This window comes from Podarcis raffonei, chromosome 2 (assembly GCF_027172205.1).
Source record: "Podarcis raffonei isolate rPodRaf1 chromosome 2, rPodRaf1.pri, whole genome shotgun sequence".
Taxonomy (NCBI): domain Eukaryota; kingdom Metazoa; phylum Chordata; class Lepidosauria; order Squamata; family Lacertidae; genus Podarcis; species Podarcis raffonei.
In genome coordinates this window covers 4,680,111-4,702,368 of record NC_070603.1, presented here as the reverse complement: position 1 = coordinate 4,702,368, position 22,258 = coordinate 4,680,111, and the positions used below count along the sequence as shown (strand labels likewise).

Below are 22,258 nucleotides of genomic sequence, written 5' to 3'. Positions count from 1 at the left end.
TTTTTGGCCGTCCATTCTAGGCAACACAAAAATACCATTGTTAAAATGGCTAGGAAGGAGCTCAAAAGAAGTGGAGGGAGTGATAGGCAAAGTCTTGTTTGCATTGAGCAGATGAGGAAGGGACACAGGGATGCAGAAATACAGATAAGATTTTTCATTTTGCTGGAGGACTGTGGAATACTCTCTCCCTTAAGCATGCCCATATCTCCTTGGATGCCAGGATCAGACACCCATCCCTCCCATCTGTTCTTCTCTCTGTAAGCAAGTGCAGTGGTGGCTGAAGCAGGTGTCCCCGGCCCCCCTTGGTGGGGGTGGGAGGGCATGCCCACACCATTTTGGATTCCTTTCTCTCATTTCCCCAGTTTCGGATTATGCCACACACAACACATTAGTCATTTTGTGATGGTGCCCCTGACACCTTCTCAAACTTCCAAATGTGCCCAAGAAGGTTGGCAACCTCTAGGTGAAAGAAATGAAGTTGTAGTGGAGTGCCAGTCTCAGTGGAGAACTTTTTGGGAGGGGGGAACCTTTGTGGCTGATTTGAAATGATTGATGTGTATTTCTGTCATAGTCATATACAGTAGGTAATGTAATCTCATTCTGGACAAACTTTCAAGCTTTCTAACTTCTGGAATTTTCACCTGGCTTTAGATTCCTTGAGCCATCCATCCACACTTACAATTTTTTTGTGCCTTGAGGTATGAAATCTAAATAGGCACATGCACCTACCACCCAGCCCAATCCGTCCAGGAAGTTTTCCTCGGCAAACCCCATGAAAGTGAATATAGTCAAGGCGCCATGTTCCTGCACAGGTCTTGATCACTTCAGTGGGGCTTGTGAAGGGCAATTTCCTGGCATGTTGTACCCCATAGGTCAAATTGCCCTTAATGGCACCTGAAAAATGACACATCCGGGTCAAGGGGGAATTTTAGAAGTGCTTTGGCCTGCAATTCAAGAAGGCTTCTCGGGAGGGAGAGGAGTGCAACGCATCTTCATTTGCTCCCTCTGGTCTTTCCAGATTGCAGAATTGGAGAAGCGGTTGGCTGAGCTGGAAGCGACGGTTCGCTGTGAGCAGGATGTCCAGGTGAGGCATGAAGGCAGTGGAAGCCCTGGGTCCACGGAGAAGGTTATGGGGCCATAGCTCAGTGGTAGAGCATTGCTTTGCATGCAGAAGGTCCCAGTTCAATACCCAGTATCCCCAGGTAGGCCTGAGAGATACTTTGGTCTGAAGTCCTGGAGTGCTGCTGCCAGTCAGTGTAGACACTATTGAGGTAGATGGACCAATGCCTGACTTGGCAGGCTCCTTAAGAGGTAATGGGAACAGGTGTAACAGCAGGCTAGATTTTATGATGAACTCCATGGCTTCATTTGTTAGCAGCTCCTGAGATTTTCTCCAGTGATGCATTTAGGGCAGCATCTACTTTGGCCCTATAGGCGCGCTGTAAAATTGTCCAGGAGGTGTAATGCCTGGAGCTGGTTACAGGGCCTGAATGAATTAAATTGTTCATGGCCAGCCTGTGGCTGAAAATCCACAAGTGGCATAGGCAGCTGACTTTGTAGCACTCCTGGGCAAGAGCAGAATGCCCTGGCCGTGCCATAGAGTCAGATTCTTGCTGGACTAGAAGCAGCTCCAGCTCAGAGTGCAGGAACTACATGGCTATTGTTGAGTGTGATGCAGTGGCATTGCCTCACACTGCAGACAGGCTTGTGCCATGCTTGCCAAAGGCTGGCCAGCACTGTCCTAATCACCCCCCCTTCATTTTCTCTCTCTAGAATCCTCTGTCTGTCGGAGTGCAAGGAGCTAGTCTTATGGTAAGCTGTTGGCTGAAGTTTATAAGTGGCCTGTGCCTTTTGGGATTGGAAAGGAATTAAAGGGGATGTTTGCTTTTAAAGATTGGGCATGAGGGTTGTCTCTTAATTTATCCTGTAGCTGCTGGGAGGCCAGGTTGGGCTTGATGAGTGCTGTGCAAAGTGTGTGTACATGTGTACATGTGCAAAGCACATTTGTGTGTAAATGGAAAGGAATGAGATACTATGCTGAAATGTTGGGAAAAATAGCTTCTAGGCCAGGATTAAGGGAAATAGGTTTGCACCTCACTCTATAAGATGTTCTAGACAAGGGGCCGGCAACCTTTTTCAGCCGTGGGCTGGTCCACCGTCCCTCAGACCATGTGGTGAGCCAGACTATATTTTTTTTGGGGGGTGAGAATGAATGAATTCCTACACCCCACAAATAACCCAGAGATGCATTTTAAATAAAAGGACACATTCTACTCATGTAAAAACACTAGGCAGGCCCCACAAATAACCCAGAGATGCATTTTAAATAAAAAGACACATTCTACTCATGTAAAAACATGCTGATTCATGGGCTGGATTTAGAAGGCGATTGGGCCGGATCTGGTTGCCTACCTTAGGTTGCCTACCCCTGTTCTAGACAAAATGTTCTGTCTTTGTGGATTAAGTTCCTTTTCTTTATTTTTGACTACTGAGCTGAGGTAATCTGTGCCAAGTAAAACTGAAATTTTGCAACCTAAACAATATTTGCAAATTTACTAAATATTTCTCATGTTTTGCAAAATTCTGTCTTTAAAAGCTATTTTACATAATTTATTCTAGTTTTGCTAGTCTTCAAGAAGGCCGAGGAGCTATGTAGGTTGCTGAAATTTCTCTCTCAAACACACAACACAGCACCATTGAAAACCTATTTAAACTACGCCTTTGGTACCTGAGATTCCAATTTGCATTATTCATGCAGTATGAAGCATATATTCACAACAGTGAAAACTAGAAATATGCTGTCTTTAAGAAAAAATATAAGATTCTTGAGTAGCTGAAATTTCCATCCAAGGTTGTGTTCCACTGGTGGTTGGTTGTTGTTCTGTACAATTGCAGCATAGACGTATCCCCATGTATTACCTCAAAGAGCTGATGGTATTCGGGGGGGGGGTCTCACTGGATCTGGCTGGGACAAATGTCACCTGGGCAGGAAGAGCCAAGGTAGGAAAGGCCAGCCTGAGGGCCGGGACTAATTCCACACACTGATTTGAGTTAGCCAACTAAAGTTTTGCCTACAGGCATGTGGTACTTTTTCCTCTAAAACGCTTTCCCCATGTCACATCCTCTCCATAGCAAACTGTAGAGATCCTGCAGGCCAAAGTCAGCTCCTTGGACATGGCAACCCTGGACCAGGTGGAGGCAAGGCTACAGGTGAGTCTTTTTCAGCCGCAGCATTTAGGGCATGTGGAAAGGACTAAGTGATTTTGAAAGTTCTGGCAGGGTCTAGCTTTCCTAATGGCAGTTCTTCATTCCTAGAGCGTCTTGGGAAAAGTGAATGAGATTGCCAAGCACAAGGCCACCGTGGAGGATGCAGACACCCAAAGCAAGGTCAGATGTGTTTTCTCTCTGTAACTGGGCAAACGATAAAACCCACTTTCTGTATTTGTATGAAAGCATCTTGTTGATTAGGGACGCGGGTGGCGCTGTGGGTTAAACCACAGAGCCTAGGACTTGCCGATCAGAAGGTTGGTGGTTCAAATCCCCACAACGGGGTGAGCTCCCGTTGCTCGGTCCCTGCTCCTGCCAACCTAGCAGTTCAAAAGCACGTCAAAGTGCAAGTAGATAAAGAGGTACCACTCCGGCGGGAAGGTAAACGGCGTTTCCGTGCGCTGCTCTGGTTCGCCAGAAGTGGCTTAGTCATGCTGGCCACATGACCCGGAAGCTGTACGCCGGCTCCCTCGGCCAATAAAGCAAGATGAGCGCCGCAACCCAAGTCAGTCACAACTGGACCTAATGGTCAGGGGTCCCTTTACCTTTACCTTTACCTTGTTGATGGACTCCGCCCAGTATACCTGAAGGAGCATCTCCACCCCCATCGCTCAGCCCAGACACTGAGGTCTTCCTCTGAGGGTCTTCTGCTGGTTCCCTCACTGCGAGAAGTGAAGTTACAGGGAACCAGGCAGAGGGCCTTCTCGGTAGTGGCGCCTTCCCTTCAGATGTCAAGGAGGTAAAGAACGACATAACATTTAGAAGGCATCTGAAGGCAGCCCTGTATCAGGATGTTTTTAATGTTTGATATTTTACCATGATTTATATATGTTGTAAGCCGCCCAGAGTGGCTGGGGAAACCCAGCCTGATGGGTGAGGTATAAATAATAAAAGTAGTAGTAGTAGTAGCAGCAGTAGTAAGGGCAGCATTGGCCTGCTATTACCGATCAGGTCACTGTGATTTCCTGATCCCGGTGACAAAGAGCACTGTGGGTTCATAAGGCTTCTGCCAACTCTGGAAGAGGAAGAAGGGTAGAGACTTATCAGTTGTGGATGTTCTGAACAAGCCCATGGGATAGATTCCCTGCCAGGCTGTGTCTTGGTGATTCACACACAAACACAACACCCTGGTAAATTAAAGACTGCAGCTCTTCTGTGCCCTAGAAAATCCTGAATAAAGAAAAGGGGGTGACATTTGGGAATGGCTTACCATGATCTGATCACTCAACATGTGATGTCTGCCTGTTTTATTGTGTGAGCTGAGCTCCACCATAGAGCATAAGAACATAACGTTAAGAGCTGTGCTGGATCAGGCCCATCTAGTCCAGCATCTTGTTCTCATATTCGACAGCCAGCCCCCTACAAGAAGCTTGTGAGCAGGACCTCAGCACCGCATTTTGGGATGTGAACATTTTGTCTGGTGTTCAGAACTCTGCTGGCTCATTCACCTGAGCAACTCAGCATTTGATGCTGTAGTCAGCAAGGGATGAATGCAACATGATTTGTGCACTGGCTTTTGTTGAGAGACTTCTGCTTTTGCCAGCCAAGCAGTGAGATTGTGAGCAAAACTAGATTACATTTTGTCGTCAGTATGTGTATGTGTTCATGAACACATGGGAAGTTTTTTGGAGGGATGGTGATGGAGGAAGATGATTGGCCTAAAGTTGAAGACCAGGTTCCCACTTGGATTCCCCCCCCCCTCCTGATAACTTTCTGCCTCCCCTTCCCATACAGGTGCACCAGCTCTATGAGACTGTGCAGCGCTGGAGCCCTCTGGCCAGCTCCCTCCCTGAGGTGGTGCAGCGCCTGGTTGCTGTGCGGCAGTTGCATGAACAAGGTGAGCCTCTGAGCCAGACAGGGGCATTCTCTAACTCGGGAAGGCAGAAGAGTAGCCTCAGCCTTTGGGCCTCCCATTTTTGTTTATTTATTTTGTCATTGTCATTTTTTTCTATTTTTTTACACTTGAAACAATAACATTTCAAATAAAAGAAATACACAATTGATATTGACTCCCCTTCCCCTCCTTCTATTGTGCATTTTATTACTCCCCCCCACATATTCTAATTTCTCCCTATATCTCATTTTCCTCGTCTTCACATTTACTGCTGAATTTATTCATTTTTTATGAATCAATGAATTTTTTAACAATCGACAAAATCCAAGATCAATACATATTACAAAAAGAAAAGAAAAAAATAGATTCATACACAACAGATTCTATTATGACTTCCGATTATTCTGTTACTGTTAACTTCTTAATATGTTTACACTATGTCTCTACATAATCCATAAAACATTTCTAATCTTCTTCAAATAGTTTTTTTATCCTGATCTCTTTTTATGTCTTTCAGTCCTGCCATTTCTATATATTCTGTTAACTTTGTCTGCCATTCTTCCTTCGTTGGCATTGTATCTTCCCTCCACCATTCGAGTCTTTGGGCCTCCCATTGCCCCAGTGAACTGGGTGGCTTTCCTTCCTGTCCTCAAGCTGACTTTTTGGTTCTTCTCTGTTACAGCCATGCAGTTTGGGCAGCTCTTGACTCATTTAGACACTACCCAACAGATGATTTCTAATTCATTGAAGGACAACGCTTCTCTGCTGACACAGGTGGGTTTCGGGGCTTTGGGGAACTGCCTGTGGGACTACTCGGGTCTCTACAAGCTGGCCAGTACAGATAGCATGGGCACACCTAGTTGTGGGGAGAGCACCCAGCTGTATATTCCACTGTTTCTGAGAATAAACTGCAGCCGCTTCACCGTACAGCACAGATCCCTTTACCACAGCTATGAGATCTAGGCTTCGTAGTGCAATGTGCCTGAAGCCAGCTCCCCACAGAGCACATCCTGCAGGATCCTGCCCTTGTCCATTCTGTGGACATGACCAAACCAGCATAGATGTCACTGGGGCAGGAGTGCGAACATGCTGGGAAGGTGGGTTTGGGGGAGCGCATCTTTGCTGGAAACTGTCCTGCCATACACACGTTTAGAAAATGGCAACTTTGCTGCTTTAGAGCGGGAGTGAGACCTGTGGCCCTCCAGACGCTGTTGGACTTCTGCTTCCACCATCCCTGGCCACCTAGCCACGCTTGCTGGGGTTGGTGGGAGTTGGGAGGGGCTACAGAACCTACCTGCCGCTGCTGTAGAGAGTACTGCCACCCTGAGAGGCAGCAGGTTGAAAACCAAAGTGTATGCGGACTATTTTGAAAACCATCTTGCGGCATTTGTGTGCCCTAAATAGAGCCAGGTGATTCATTGGTCTGACTCACATGCTAGAAGGTAGCCATGGTGGAACATGTTCCCAGGCAAGCCCTCCATATGGCTGGCGTCTATCCAGGTTCTCTCCCTCCATCTCTCTCTAGGTTCAGAAGACTATGAAGGAGAACCTGGCTACCGTGGAGGACAATTTTGCCACCATTAACGCACGGGTGCAGAAGCTTGCCAAGTGAATCCCCTTAACAAAGTCTACAAAGGCAGGAACTGAGGTTTGCCTGCTGTCCAAATAAGCACTAACCGCTCCGTCCCTTCCCTACCTCTGTACCTTTTCTCGTGTGCACTTAGTGGGAGTTCAGCCTTGATGAGGGCTGGTGGACTGAGTGCTTATCTCTGTTAGAGGGCAGGTGCGTGCGCCCCCCCCCCCCACCTCTTGCAATGCTTTGCACCCCTGTGGCAATTGATGCTGACTGCAGAGGGCAGTGTTGCATTCCAGAGTGGAGGGAGGGTGTGCTAGAGAGGGAACCAACTTTGCGTATCCACCTGGGAAGTTGTACTCACTGCTGCTTGGCTCGGAGCCTTCTACTTGGAAAGATTATCTTACCTCTCAGCCTGGCATGGAAGCAGATTGTATTGTTGTATAATTATTTACTGTCATTAAACACTTATGCTTAGTGCTCTGTACTTGGTTTTTGTGTGTGTGTGGAACAGGTTGCATGTGCTTGTCTTTCTGCAGTCTCCAGATTGTGCTCTTCATGAAGGAGAAGGTTGCCAGTGGCTCTTAGTTACAATGGCTTTTGGCTTGTCCAGAAACACTTTGGCAATGAGTATGAGGTGCTTGGAGACAAGCATCAGGTGAGGTCTGTTGCTCCCTTGATCTTGTTCTGGGCTTCCCAAAGACATCTAATGCCCTCTGTGGACAACAGGGCTAGATGGGCCTTGGGTGTGATCCAGAGAGCTCTTCTTAAGTTCCTGTCCCATTTCACCCTCGGGAAGTCTGCACAAGCTCTTCCAATCTCCTCTCCTATAGTGAAATAGCACAGCCTACACTGAACTCCCAGGACTGAAGTGACACCACTTCACATATTACATTCAGGGTGGAGGGATTCATTCACTGCTGCTCATTCGGAATAATCTATGCTGGGTAGCAGTCGCATTGACTAGGAGGTCACTGCTAAAGCTGTTTGTTATTACAGCAGATACTGATTGTGTGATGAAGGACAGATATACAGTGGTACCTCGGGTTACAGACGCTTCAGGTTACACACTCCGCTAACCCAGAAATAGTACCTCGGGTTAAGAACTTTGCTTCTGGATGAGAACAAAAATCGTGCCGCAGCGGTGGTGCTTCAGGTTAGCTAAAGTGGTGCTTCAGGGTAAGAACAGTTTCAGGTTAAGAACGGACCTCCAGAACGAATTAAGTTCTTAACCCAAGGTACCACTGTACAGCTTCAAAGAGTCACATACCAGAAGCCCTCTTTGGGCTGTGGCTGACTAGTGCATGGCTACTCACTCCATTATGTTTGAATTTCTTCCCCATCCATCACCTCTGAAGAGCCAGCTTTCAGTATATCATGAGATAAGCAAATATACTAGGAGCTGTGCCTCCGCCTGCCTGCTGTGTTCACTAACCCCCACATTAACTCCCCAGAGCTTCCCCTTCCCACCCTCGTACAACTATGGCAGTGGGCATCCTTCTGTCTTGAGAAACAAGGGAGTGTGCCGCCAGGGGTGAAACCAGCACTGAAGCCAACGGTGACCTCCCTGGGGCACAAGCCTGGGCAGTGTGTCTGGAGGTCCTGGGCTGGCTGCCCAGACCACCCCCCCCCCCGGCCTCACTGATGTTTTCCAAAGGAAAGCAGAGCAATAGGTTTGGCATCAGCTTGGCTGCAGGAGTTGCTGGAAGGAGGCAGACAAGGAGCCGTCCAGCCACCTTAGGGACTCCACTTAAGATTTGTGTAGGGTTTACTCCTTAGCCTTTTCTTCTCCCAAAGATGTCCCGCAAGGCAGCAGAGGTTTAGGATCAGTGTTTTCCTTCTCCTAGATGAGGCTGAGGAGCCCAATTTCCCTCTACAGTATGTGCAAAAATCACCTCTTGTAGCTCACATAACTAAGCTCAATTTTCACCTTCCAAACCCCATTTCTGAAGCCACTTCTATTCTGCAACACCCCCTCTGCGCCCATTTTCACCCTCACACCCATGTTGATTCTTCCTCCTTTTAGGCAACCCCCACCTTGCACACGATCCACTTCCATGGTAAACTCCTGCATCTGCCTCTTTCCACACTGGACTACTTAGTGACTAAGCACCTTTTTCACCTTCTGCCAAATTACAAAACCACCATCTCTTCCTATTCTTCAGGCCCTTGCATGCACTTGCTTTCATTTCCCATGCCTCCTGCGCTCTGCTTTTTTGAAACCCCCTTCCTGTTCTCAACTCTCTGTTGCACACAAATCACCCGTTTCCATGCTGTAGCCTCTCTCCTATTGTGCATCTTGCATGCACATATCATTTTCACCTTCACTTCCTTTTCTCTTGGTCCTCCTTCGGCTCTCCCTTGCACACAGACCACCGCCCTATTTCCATCTCATCCAGTGGTCTGACTTCGTTTAAGGCAGGGTGTTTTCAGCCTCTTAGAAATACGGGCTGCACACCACCCTGCTTCCAGAGCTGTGAGTTGAGCTGACAAAAGACCAACCCCATAAGACTTTGTTTTAAATACATATTTTAATACTTGATACAAAACACACACCCCCCCCAAAAAAATAAACAAGTAAAGAAACAGTAACTTCGATCTAAGCGGCAAAATATTTTCATCTGTTAAATTAAAAGTCGCTCCCATAGAAAAGCTACAATTCACAATTGTGTAATTGTTTTTTTTTTTACAAAACAAAATTTAAGCTCGAAAAAGGAAAATAGTTCCCCCCCTCCAAATTCCTTTTTAAAAATTTTATTTATACAAAACAAAGGCCGAAGTTGGTTGGTTGGTTTGAAGTGCACAGGGGAGGGGGAGACAGCGCGAACTGTACAGTATCTACACAGTGCTTTTGCATAATCCGTCAAGATTCTCAACCAGACATGGGGGCAGGTGGCGGTGTACTTGGGGCGTGGAGCGTTTTGGTCGTTCAGAGATGAAGGCTGTAGTGTGTATGTTTGCAGGGAGGGGGCTAGAGAAGCAGATGCCGGGGCAAAGCTGGGCCAATTCTAGTTAGAGCACAAACTCCTCCTCTCCCTGGCCAAGGACCTGAGTGTTCTTTTGAGGATTGAGAGAGAAAAATACGTAGGCAAAGGTTGCTTTTTCGTTTGTGTGTGTAAAGGGGGGGGGGTGAGAACATGAAGCCCTACCAGTCCCAGGAGCCCAACTAGAGCCAAGGAGAAGAGCAAGTCCAACTCATCAGCCGGACTTTGCCTCATGGCCACTCTCTTTCAGTAGCGTCTCAATGGAGGTGGGGGGCTGTGGGGGGGGGAGTGTGGTGGCGGGGAGTGAATGAATTGCTGAACTATGGAAGGGAACGAATCCTCCCTTCAAAAACGTGGCTTCTTTTTCCTTATTGCTTTGTACCTTTAGCACAGGGGCCAGGATCTTGTGTGTGTTTTTGGCAAGGCAGAGAAAGAGAAAGAGACTGATTCTTGTATTAAAACCCTGAGCTGGTTCTCACCTGGGTGCTAAAGTGCACACAGGTCTGAGGTAAGGTGGGAAGTGAAAGGGCCAGGATGTCCTCTTCCTGGAGCACATGGCCCTTGCTACTCCTGCTGAGGTTCTGAGATTCAACCGAGGGGGGGAGGGAGGGGAATCTCGCCAGCGTCAGGGGAAGGGGCAGCTACTACACAGCGGCAAGGGACTCCCCGTCAGGTCATTGAAAGAAAGAAGAAAAGCTTCCAAGAAGTGCTATGGGTGTGTCCAGCTCTAGTGCTCCTTTTGCTCCCATCCCAGCCTTTGCTCCCACCCACCCACGTCCCAAAACAAATGCTGTGACCAGAGATGCACCTTGTGCTTTCAGGGGTCCCTTTTAGGAGAGATTCGGGACCCAGGCAACTGGTGAAGCTACAACACATTCACGGCTAAGGCGCAAAGAGCCCAGCAGCAGCAGCAGCCGATCCTCTTGCTGGTATTTCCCTCCCCTCGCCCCATGTCCAGGGGGTGGGCACCAGAGATTAGGGGGGTGGGGGGGAAGAGAGAGAGAAGCCAGAGGTGTCCTAAGCTCTGATCGCCTAGGAACGAGGGGGGTCTCCGGTTCAGGCGGTGCTATGTGGGCAGTTTCCTCCTCCTGTTTTTCACGGGTCGGCCAGGCCGTGGCCGACGAGCAACAGTGTAGTCAACCTAACAGAAAAAGAGAAAGAGAGTGAAGGGGGTGTTTAAAGCTCGGCTTACTAAGTGGGCAGAGCTCAGAGGCAGGAGCTGCATCTACGCCAATGCAGGGGACGCTCCTGTTATAAATAAAGTCCATTTATTTCCAGGGCGTAAAAAGAGGGAAGGGGTGTGGAAGAAGGAAGGCAGAGGCAGCAGGCAAAACGCCCCATAAAACAGAAGGGGGGTGTACATGCAACAATAAAACTTAACTCTGCTGTGGGTACTAAAACTAAAAGATATAGCTAAGGCAAGCTGGGACAGCCCTAGTCCAGTGATAATAGTAGGAAGGGTGGGAATAGGATGGAGTGCAAAAGAAATCCCTTCTTGGGTCCAGGCAGCAAACCAAGGGGAAGGGTAATAGCTCAGAGACAGAGCATATGTTTGGCATGGCGAAGGTCTCTAGGCTTCTACCACTGAACTGTGAGCCTCCCATTAAGATGAGTGCTAAGAAGAGATGCGGGCTGATGATGTATCTTTCTGGAGAACTCTCTTCTCAGCTTTGGGGTTGTAACAGAAAAGGCCTTGCTAATTCTCTTTGCCAATTGCTGAAACAAAAAACTGGTTTGTTTCGGAGGGTTGATGTGAATATGAACACATAATGAACACCCAATACTCTGTCCTGCTGGCAAAACTGTACTGTAGCAGAGTGGAAAACTAAATGGATTTTGGCAAGAGGTGGGAGGGGTGAAGCAGTCAATGCAGGTGTCATTGCTGCTGGCAGAATGGGACAAGACAACCAATCTTGCCAATGGGGCACAATCCAGTTCTGCAGCACAAGCCCCACTGAAGTGAATGAAGCTTTCCCAGCAGACTGTGGCAATGGCTACTGGTAGATTGCAGATTTTCCCCCTCATGGAAATCCAGATTCCCATCAATGTGTCCTTACAAGAATGACATACTCTACCCATCTCTGCTGCTGAGATCATCTTCAACAGCCCTATTCCACCTTCCCTCAGCGGAGAAGCAGGGCTTGCAAAAAGTTGTGCCTCCCTTTCCTGGGCTGGGGCACAAGGAAGGCACTTCCACTTCTGAGCACTGTCACCAGAGCAATGATGTCAGCCTTTGCTCCAAACAATTTCTCCCATTTGGCAACAAAAAGGAAAGGCCTTTATCCTCTAATTTAGGGCAAGCTTCCAATGTTCCTCCAGCTGCTTTCATAGTCCCTCAGTGCGCTGGAGTCACCCTCCCTTGGGAATGTCCCCTGGTGACTTCACCAGCTTCAGCCAGCTTCCTGTCAGCTTCTCTTGGGTCCTGCTGCCCTGTGGTTTGAGGGAAGATGTCCAGAGAACCACTTATCCCAGCCTCTGCCCTTCCTGGGATCTGCTGACATTGCTGCCTCCTCACAGGTCCTTCTCTGGGCTTCTCCTGTTGATATCCAGTGATGGGTGTGTTGGCCCGTTTCTTCTAAAAGGCCTTTGGACATGGAGATAATGGCTGGCAGGGGAGAGGTAGGATGGCTTTGCTGCTGTAGGTACAGGTTTCTACCCTGTTTTTGTGCACACAGCTTTGAGCTTAAAATACTTAAAATCATCATTGATTTTAAGTACTGGAAGACACAGGATCTACCTACACTGGAAGAATGGCAGATGAAGGTGATGGACTACATGGGCTTGGCAGAAATGACGAGCAGAATCCGAAACCAGGGAAAAGAAGTGGCGGAAGAAGAATGGAAAAAGTTTAAGGACTATTTAAAGAAATATTACAAAATTAATGACAGTTAGAATGATGTTGGACTGAAGTAAATGGTTACTATCAGTAATGGTTAAGACAAGGAGAATAAGGATGATTAGCTTAAATTCATAGCAAAATAAGGGAAGATTTGCTGAACAATTGATTAGAATTGGAATACAGAAACGGGAGGCATGAGGAAGTCGAAGAAGAAAGGTTTAAGAAATTAGGACATGAAATGGTACTTGTTTCTTGTTTTGTTTCTGTCTTTTGTTTGTTTATGTATGTTTTGTTTGTATGAATATAAAAATTGTTTAATAAAAATATTATAAAAAAAAAAATACTTAAAATCATCATGTTCTAAGCTGCCTTAAGCACTTTCAAAAAGTGACATGGAAATGTTTTAAACAAAGAATAAAATCACCAGGGCATGGGAGTGATAATGTAAAATTGTAGGACACCTTCTAAGTCTTCACTTTTAGATGAATTTGCATTGCCTTTTCTCTGGTGGTTTTGTTTTTTGCTCATCTCCAAAATGTAGAAAGCTTTTTGATCAATTGTTTATTTTAAACTGAAAACACAGAAATCCTGATGAAGCCAATGGACACCAGAAGCCAGACTCTTCCATTTGAGGCACAATCAGATCCACACAGTGTATTGATATTTTTGCTTTTCAGCGACGGTAAGTGCTTTAAAGGAAATGATTATCTGAAGACATAAATTGTGGCCATGAAGTGGGGGGTGGCCACTTGTGCATTCCCCCAAAATAGGCAAGGCATCACCCTCACCACACAAAAAGGGGGACAAAAGAGGGCACATATTTGTGCAAAAAAATTACAGGTGCTGATAAACATGTAACAATGCAAATTTAGGAACTACTGTAATTGAAACAGAAATGCATCTTGTCAGGGTGGGAAAGACTGTGATCATGTGAGCTGTGTGTGCCTGCTCAGTCGGCTGTCCAGGTGCCAACCTTCCATGGGCAATTTCAATGCAATTATCTTCTAGAAAATCCTGTTAGGAGAAGCCTCCTTACAGTTTCTCATCTTTAAACTGGCCTTGGACCAGACCGCCCTTCACCCAGAGGACTGACCTCTGTAAGGCAGGACACATGGCTGCTCCACAATGAAGCCACAGGGGAGCAGCAAGAGGAAGACCCGGGGTTAGTTTGACAGAATACAGGCCATTGCCTGCCCCTGTGTGTAGCAGGGATGGTGGCTGAGAGAGCAATGGCTTCTCTGCTCTATTATGCCTCCTTGGTGTCACCCAGTGGTGTTTCACTGTGGGCCAAAAGGTCTATTATGCTCTAGGACACAGGGAGCAGCTTGGAGGAACCCTCGCTGGCCTTCTATGACCTTGAGAAGCACTTTGCCGAGAAAATAGTTTGCCTTTGCTCTGACTTGGGTGCCACGCAGGGTGCATGAGGTTGTGACTTGTGGTTGCTCCCTTGGCTTCTCTTTCACCCCAAGCAGTTGGTTGAGTCTTTGCGACCTACAAATGTGGACAGGAGGCTTGGAGAAGTGCATGGTTAACCCTTTCCCGCTAGGTGTTGGGCTGTGTGTGGTGTCCAGGCACATGGGAGGAGGGAGAAAGCAGCCTTGCTGCAAGACATATTAGTGCCTACCACTCTGAAGGAGGTGGCACTGGGGTGGGCTGGGGTGGCACTTACCAATGGGCTGGGCCCTGGATCAGCACTGGGACCCCGGATCCGTGTAGCTTCAGGTCGGGCGCTGGGCCGGGCACCACTGCAAAAAAACAAGGGTGGATTAAAGAGAAGGAAAAAGCTTTCAGTGGCCCCCAACCTTGCTCTAGGTTCTGCCATGAGCCCCATCCTTTCTGGGACATGGTCCTCACCTGCTTTTTCTCCTCCGGCCACGTCGGGCTGGTCGCCTTCCTGGAGGGCCCTGCAAGAAGGATGACTGGAAGGTGAACGTCTGCATCTCCGCCCCCTCCTGCTGCTCCCAGCGTCCTTGGAGCCATCCATTTGCCCACTCAACTCCACCCAGTCTGTCCATCTTCCAATCCCTGGACTCCTCAGGACCATTATGCAAAGGCCACTTTGAATATCCCACAAGGCTCATGTGCTCCCCTGACCTCTTCCTACCAAGCGGCCCTGAAGAGCTCTGTCAATTTTAGTTTCGTAACAAGCTAACTTCAAATTCACTGACTTATTAAACTGGTCTGTCTTTTAAAAACCAGAACCCCCAGTTTGAATGTAATGCTAAACTGAGATAAAAGTGAGACTTGATGGACACCCTCTTCCTGGCTATGCAAGGGTGTCGGGCGTGTGAGTGTGAGTGCGCAAACCCAATGCTTCATTCAGACTTGTTACGGCTTGTGTGTGAAGCTCCCTAGCAGCCTCACTGAACACTGTTGCTACTCAGCATGCAACAGGCCCTTCATAGCCAATGCAGAAGCAAGGGCTCAAACCAGAGGCATTCCTTATGCTGAAAAAAGCAGCATTAGAAGTGCGTTGGTGCACAAAGGCCTTGGGTCTACCTAGTCCAGCATGTGGTGTCCAACTCAGATGGCCAGCAATATGGATGGGTAGCTGTCCATCATGGTGGAGCCATCCCATTTGTCCGCAGCATCAGGAAAGCAGGAGACAGCTTGCCTCTGAATAGCAAGGGGGCCTTGCAAGCCATGCTCCCTCCCCCCCCCCTTAGCCAAGTCAGGGTGGAGCCCATTTCCCAGTCACCCCTACTCCCCTTGTTTCGGCGCCTGACGTACCTTTATCTCCTGGACAGCAAAAGGGCCCGCTTGGCTTTCAGCGGTGCTGGCCACCATCTCCCCGTTGCAGCGCCAGGCAGGATGGGACGGGTGGCCTGCGCCCAAGTCGGGAAGCTGGCCGTTGAAGTGCCGCCTGCCCCTGCCCCGCCCGCCCCCTCGCCGTCCAGACTTGCCGCCCCGCCCCGGCCCCCGAGAGAGGCTGCTGCCGGAGTCTCCGTTCAGGTCTTCTGTGCCACGACGGGGCCGCTTGAGCGGGGAGCGCGAGCTGCTGGCCTCCTGCCCCAGGGGGGCCTCCTGCTGTCCTTGCCTGGCTGGCTCGAGGGCTCTGGGCGGCTCTAAGGCACTTGTAGGGGCAGCGTCCGTGCAAGGGGGGGGCAACGCAGTGTTGTGGCCTGGCTCCGTCTCTGCTGCAGGGGCCCCGCTGGCCAAGGCTGGGGCTGGGGCTTCACTCGGTTGCACAGACTTCTCTGGGACGCCAAAGCCAGAGCTCAGCTGGCAAAAAGAGACGAGACAGCGGAGGAAATCCGTCAGAACTATGCAAAGACTGCTTCTCCAAAAGCGTATTTAAATTCACTTCTGCTGAGTCCATTAAAGCTGGCCTCAGTATTCAAAACATTCGTCTTTTCAGCAACACCCTGTGTTACTATTTCTTTCCCAAAGTCCAGCGGTGGGGAACCTGTGGTGTTCCAGAAGATGTTGGACTCCAACTCCCATCAACCCTGGCCGTTGGTCCTGCTGGCCGGGGCTGATGGGAGCTGGAGTCCAGCAGCACCCAGGGCGTGCCTCCCCTGCTCCCTATTTTCCTGCTTCCATTGCTCATCTTCTTTTTAATCCTTCGCCATCCCAGTGAACCAGCCTATTGGAGAGTGTTGGGCTTTGACTAAGGAGATCCAGGGTCTAATCCCCACTCTGGCCTAAAATACATGTTACATGGAAACACACATGAACAAGAGCCCAGGAAAAGCCTATCCTGATGGGTGGCAACTCCCCACCCTCACACTTCTGATCACCCTTACCAAAATCAGCTTTTGCTTCTAAAACAGCTGTTGACTACTGTCAATTATGTACTTTAGGCCTTGCCCCTGGCACTCACTCTTCACCTCACAGAGTTGTGAGGATGCTACCAGGAAGTAAGTGTGTGAGGGGGGGGGTGCGCGCACAAATTGGTGAAAAGATGCAATTTTAAAAAATGTCAAGCATAACACTCCTAACCCATCCTATAACATTCCAAAATAGCCCAAATACAGCAAAGTAAGCAATGCTAACGCAGCATATTTGTGTACATTTGTGAGTTTAAGAACACTCAAAAGCATTTCCCCCAAGTACTGAATCTGGGGGGTGTTTCTGAATGCTGCCTCGCCCTTGGAAGCCGGATACAGCCCCCGGCTCTCCACTTACTTGCAAGCTCTGGAGGAGGCAGGCCAGGGGGTTGGAGGCGGCCAGCAGGGGCAGCTGCCCTTGGAAAAGCTGGAGTCCGAGTGGCCCTTGCAGGCTGGGTGGCAGAAGCGGCTGCTGGGCCTGGAGAAGAGGGTTTCCAATCAGCGAGGGGCCGGAGCCTGGGTTCAGCCCTGACAGGTCACCTACATGGTGGAGAGAAGGAGGCCAGGCTGTGAACAATGTCACTCTCACACAAGCGTCCCCAGGGTGCTCCAAGGTGCCTCACCGCAAGAGCTGTAACAGCACCTGTTTTTGTATGTTCTCTTCCAATGCCCAATATATACTGACTAAAGGGAACAGGATTGTTCCTCCAAAAGGGTGAAAGGGACTTCTGCACATACACCTGCTGTCAACTGCAGTGGAATAATTTAGACATGTGCAGCTGCATGTGCATAGAGCTCTTCCACAATTCTGCTGAACAAACAGGCTTCAAGGGCCTTCAAATACTTCTGGAATCCAAAGCCTGAAAACGTGAGAGCCCAAAATACCCCAAATTTATTATTTTTTTTGGGGGGGGGAGCCTGTTCCCCTCAAGATCTTCCTGGACTACAGCTCCCATCATCCCTGAGCCTAGGCCATGCTGAGAGGGGCTGATGGGAATTGGAGTCCAAACTTCTGGAGGGCCTGAGTTTCCCAGCCTTGGATCAAGAGGAAGAATGCAAGTAAACAGAAGTCAGAGGGGTGTTTCCCCATCACCACCTCAATTTGCTGACTGGATGACCTTGGCCACATGTTTTTTTACTGTCAGTTTGGCTCCCTTCATGGTTTCTGTTGCCGGGGGAGCGAGTGACCAGACCCTATGTGGAGCATTAATGAATGCATAGTATCAGTGGCTGTGATGCCTTTTCAACTAGAGGCCCAAATAATAAACCAGAATGGGTGGAAGGGCTGGCAACACAAAGCTGTAAAGGCAGGACTGTTTCTTTCTGCCGTGACACAACTACACCCAGGCCCTGTTCAATCCCAGTCCCACCGATTCAGACACATTAGTATGTGGCTGCAGCTCCTGCTAGCCCCCCCTCCGCACCTTAATTGCTTCACCTTCCTAGGAGTTGACCCTGCAGAAAGAAGGGGTTTAACTCACCCAGAAGTGTGGTACTCAGCAGTGGGTTCACAAGCTGAGGCATCAGGGGATGCAGCCGCCCTGAGGTGCTGGGGGCGCCCTCAGTAGTCGTCGATGTTGCGCTGGTGGAGGTAGGTGCCACAGGAGTGCCAGCCAGGCCAGTCTGGGGCGGAAGAAGCAGCAGAGGGTGAGGGGGGAGCGAAGGGGCAGGGCAATACCGGCAGCTGATTTGGGGAGAGCGCCTGAAGCCTGGTGCTATGGCTCAGTGTTGCCACATCCCACCCTCTGCAGAATTTCTGTTTTTTTAGAGCAGCCGTGCTTGCTCCTATCTGTGCAATATGGCAGGTCAGCTGAGCCGTCAAATGTCGATCTCATTATTCATTATTAATTCCTGGCATTCTATAACACTACAGCACGACCAAGGAATGAGACCCAGACCCAGGGCACTAGGAGCAAAGCGGGCATGTAGCTCCCAGTCCCACATGTATCTTGGAGAGCCCTTCACTTTCTAGCCCCTCACTAGGGAGTAAATGCCTGTCTTCCTGCTTTTGATGCTACACTTCGGTATTACACTTTAGGGTGCTATTTTGGTGAGGGAAGATCTGCCTCCCATCCCCTGACGCTGGATGTCCTAGCAATGATTGGCAGGGATTCTGTGGGCAGAGTTGCACTGCACCCCTCTGTAGTATTTGGGGGGTATAGAATCACTCCGCCTCCATCCACATGGCGATGGACAAATTATGGAAACTCCTTGGGCCATGGATGCTGTTTATGGGCCTCTGCAAAGCGGCACCATATAAAATAATAACTGTTCCATCATTAGTTTAAAAGAGAGACAGGAAACATTGCTTTTCAGGTATGTGCAAGCCCCATGCTTCCTGCGGCTGGCATCTCCTCCTCCCACCTGCTTTCCATCTGTGACCACATTGCACAAGGCCCCTTTAAGTGTTCTGAGCCTGGCTGGTATTCAGTAAATACAGTTCCTTCCATTCCACCCTCCCTCCTCCCCAGTGCCCTGCGAGAGGAGAAGCTGCACCTGTGCAACTTCTACCTTCCTCTTAAAAGGAACAAGCAGCCCCCGGCAAACCCCGCCTACAGTTTTCTTACCTGTGGGGGGCCTGGCCCAGGGTCAGAAGGGCCTAGGCTGGTCGCCAGCAGTGCTGAGTTTAAAGCTAGGACAGCTGGAGAGGTGGAAAGTGCTGGGAAGAGCAAGGGCTGCAGAGTTTCATGGAGGCCGCTGAAGGGCTCCAGCAGGGGCTCCGTGGCGGCTGCCTCCCTCTCCACCTCGCACGTCGCCTCTGGCAGCCCCAGCAGCGATGCCAGGAGTCCGCTGGGTTGGTGCAGCAAATCCAGGCTGGGCAGCACCAGAGGCAGCAAGGGCTGCCCCTCGGGGTCCCCTTGCAGGTTCAGGGGGGGCAGTGGTGTCTCCGGGCCCAGTGTCAGCGAGAAGGGGAAGGAGCCCAGGGGGAGCAGCCCGGGAGGTAGAGCGTTCCCAAAAGGCAGCGCCTGCTCCTGTGCCAGGAAGGGGAAGGGGTCGGGGCCCGAGGCCACAGGGCAGCCCAGGCCCCCGCCTTCCATTGCACTGGTGGGGACAGGGCTGGCTGCCGGCGGGGCTTTGGGAGTCAGAGGTGAAGCGGAACTGGCACCTAGAAGGGGACAAGAAAGGCACAGACACTGAGGAAGAGCAACGCGGCGCCTCAAGGACTCCCCCCCTCCCAAATACACTGTTCCATGCTTGCCCCTTCCCAGAAGGGCTTGTTCAGAAGAGGCCCACTAGAGGCCGGGTTTCCATGTATGCTCAGAAGGTGATCCTGCTGCAGCCTTAATAAGCATGCAATTCGCCACCTTCTTTGCAGTTGTGTGGCAGGCAAAATTCAACAGAGGATGCTTATCTCAGCATGGAGCTGTCTGCACCTCTACATTTTTTGCCATGCAATTATTTCAGGCTCAAGAGACCTGTGTCCTCCCCACCAACCCATGGAATTATAATAATCCTGCTTGTGAGGCATCAGGCAGCCAGTCTGGCAATGAAGTCTTCTGTGACACTGCAGAGCACCTCCTGAGACATCACCATCCAGCCACTCAGTTCTGTTCGGCTTCCCATTAGGGTAGCCAGCCTTTAAACTTGCCCCTTAACAGCAGTCTGATCTGTATACATCAGCAAGCGGCAAGGTTCATCTCCCAGCTCAGAAAAGTCCCCCTGCTAATTGGAGTCACCGTGGTACAGAGCAGTGATGGGGAATCAGTGGTCTTCCGGATGTTCTTGGACTCCAATTCCCATCAGCCCCAGTCAGAATGATTAATGGTCAGGGATGATGGGAGTTATAGTCCAGCAGCATTTGGAGGCCTCCATTTCCAAACCTGGTAGGGTGGATAGGAAAGCTATATCACAGCCATGAGTTTAAATCAAACCTCTCTATACTCGTAACGGCATTCAGGGCAGCAGCCCCTGCAATAGAGAGCACCCGCCCCGTGGAAGTGAGGGAGGCAAGCACCAACATTGGACAGATTTCAGCATGAAAACATTTTCATTTCAAGAATTTCTGGAAGGTTAATTTTACATGGGTCTCCTTTTAATACGCTACTGATTTATTTATGATGAATATCATTCTGTATTTTATTCTACTGTAAATCACTTAGAGATCTTTGAGTGATTCATATAAATATTTTGAACAAAATATGGTAAATAGTGTGCTGAGCTTTGCTCTGAACTGGTCACCATCTCTCAGCCTAACCTGCCTCACAGGGTTAGCGTGACGATAACATGGCCTGGAAGGGCCACCATGTTCTTCATTCTGAGCCCCTTGGGGAAAGGGTGGGATAAAAAGTGTAACAAAGAATTTCTACAACTCAGAAATTTTTCTGCAGCTGGATGCTGGATTTTCTGCAGCTAAATGCTGATAATTATTTGATGTTCATTTTTTTTAGAGAGCAAAGGAGCAGGTGAGGCTGTTGTTTTCCTGGTTAGCTGACACCACTAGACTCTTCCTGGCTCTTTTGCTAGCACTTGCACCATGCTCCACCTACAAAATGATGAACATCAAATAATTCTCAGCATCCATCATAGCTCAGCTGCAGAAAAATACAAGCCTTTGTTTCTGGCTGGCTTCCACACCAGGTGTAGGATGAAGATGAAGTCGGTGCAGTGGAAGACAGGAGGGGCAGTGTACTTTGTGTCATGGGAGGGGCCGCAGCACAATGGCAGAGAACATATTCCACATGTAGAAAGCCCCAGGCTCAGTCCCTGCCATCTGAAGCAGGGCTGGGAAAGTGCCGGACCCTAAGAGCAATGAAAAATGCTGTCCTCACTAAATTCCGTCTTCTGCACAGCTATTAGGCATGCAGGGGCTCTCTTCCCTCCTTTGCACCTGGTTACTCTTATTGACGCTCCTCTTAATACAACATCTGCTGCACAGCTGTGTGGAGGCAGCAATAACCAGTTCCTTGGCTGGACAAGCAAAACTGTTCCGTGAGCCAGAAGGGCTCTGCCTTTATGGAAGCGCTGCTGACGGCTACGGAGAAGGAAAGAAAAGATTGCCCACTGCTAGCACCCAAGGTGTGCAAACCGCCTTCTGCACATTGCTGTGCTTTCTTGGTAGCATCCACCTGTGTGGCTTTTTTTGCCATGATGGGAGGGATCCCTGATGCTAACATGCTTTGCTGCCAAGTTCTGGGAATCACTGGTGATGCCCACTGGGACTGCTGGGGTGGAAGCAAGGCTGCCCAGCAGCAGAGCTCAGCTCTGAGAGGCAGAGACAGCTAATGCTAGTGTGTCTTCATCCTCCCTGCAAGAGCAACACTGAGATGGAGGAGTCTAGCAGGCAGTGCCACGCCCTAAACTGGATAGGCCAGTGGGGCCTGGCTGAGGGCAGAGTGAGGTGGGTGGGGCAGAACCCCATTTGCCCTCCACTGCCATGAACCTTTCTTCTTCTTCTGGATGCTAAATAGCAGACATGAAGGAACCTCTGTCAGAATGTGGTTTGCAGAGTGAGGAAGGCAAGAGGTTAACCGATGTCTCCCCCAGGGTGATGCTGCTGAAAAAATGCCCCCTTCCTTGCAAAGCTACTAAGCGCCTCAGGAGGGATTCTCCCTGTGCAGGGAAAGGTTAAAAGGTAAAGGGACCCCTGACCATTAGGTCCAGTCATGACCGACTCTGGGGTTGCGGCGCTCATCTCCCTTTATTGGCCGAGGGAGCCGGCGTACAGCTTCTGGGTCATGTGGCCAGCAGGACTAAGCCGCTTCTGGCAAACCAGAGCAGCGCACGGAAACGCCGTTTAGCTTCCCGCTGGAGTGGTACCTATTTATCTATTTGCACTTTGACGTGCTTTTGAACTGCTAGGTTGGCAGGAGCAGGGACCGAGCAACGGGAGCTCACCCCATCGCGGGGATTCGAACCACCAACCTTCTGATCAGCAAGTCCTAGACTCTGTGGCTTAACCCACAGCGCCATCCGCGTCCCTTTTGCAGGGAAGGGTTAGTGTTCCCCAACTCTGTAGTCCAGACTGGGGGAAACCCACCTGCTAGTTAGAGC

At 49.6% G+C, this 22,258-nt stretch overlaps 2 protein-coding genes across 2 annotated transcripts in view; one reads left to right on the top strand and one right to left on the bottom strand.

Moving 5' to 3' along the window:
* The window catches only part of DCTN2 (dynactin subunit 2), a 39,347-nt gene extending 32,196 nt beyond the window's left edge, over positions 1-7,151 (top strand). Inside the window, exons 8-14 of the mRNA XM_053370756.1 lie at positions 1,019-1,084; positions 1,774-1,812; positions 3,133-3,210; positions 3,316-3,387; positions 5,002-5,104; positions 5,784-5,875; positions 6,627-7,151. Coding sequence (XP_053226731.1) covers positions 1,019-1,084; positions 1,774-1,812; positions 3,133-3,210; positions 3,316-3,387; positions 5,002-5,104; positions 5,784-5,875; positions 6,627-6,713 — 537 coding nt within the window. The 3' untranslated portion in view covers positions 6,714-7,151. The remainder of the gene's footprint in view (positions 1-1,018; positions 1,085-1,773; positions 1,813-3,132; positions 3,211-3,315; positions 3,388-5,001; positions 5,105-5,783; positions 5,876-6,626) is intronic.
* A 2,035-nt stretch (positions 7,152-9,186) lies between these two features.
* Positions 9,187-22,258, bottom strand: part of MBD6 (methyl-CpG binding domain protein 6) — a 28,472-nt gene continuing 15,400 nt past the window's right edge. The window contains exons 7-13 of the mRNA XM_053370744.1: positions 18,835-19,373; positions 17,749-17,890; positions 16,626-16,807; positions 15,228-15,719; positions 14,352-14,401; positions 14,167-14,242; positions 9,187-10,799 (exon numbers count right to left, since the gene is read on the bottom strand). Coding sequence (XP_053226719.1) covers positions 10,725-10,799; positions 14,167-14,242; positions 14,352-14,401; positions 15,228-15,719; positions 16,626-16,807; positions 17,749-17,890; positions 18,835-19,373 — 1,556 coding nt within the window. The 3' untranslated portion in view covers positions 9,187-10,724. The remainder of the gene's footprint in view (positions 10,800-14,166; positions 14,243-14,351; positions 14,402-15,227; positions 15,720-16,625; positions 16,808-17,748; positions 17,891-18,834; positions 19,374-22,258) is intronic.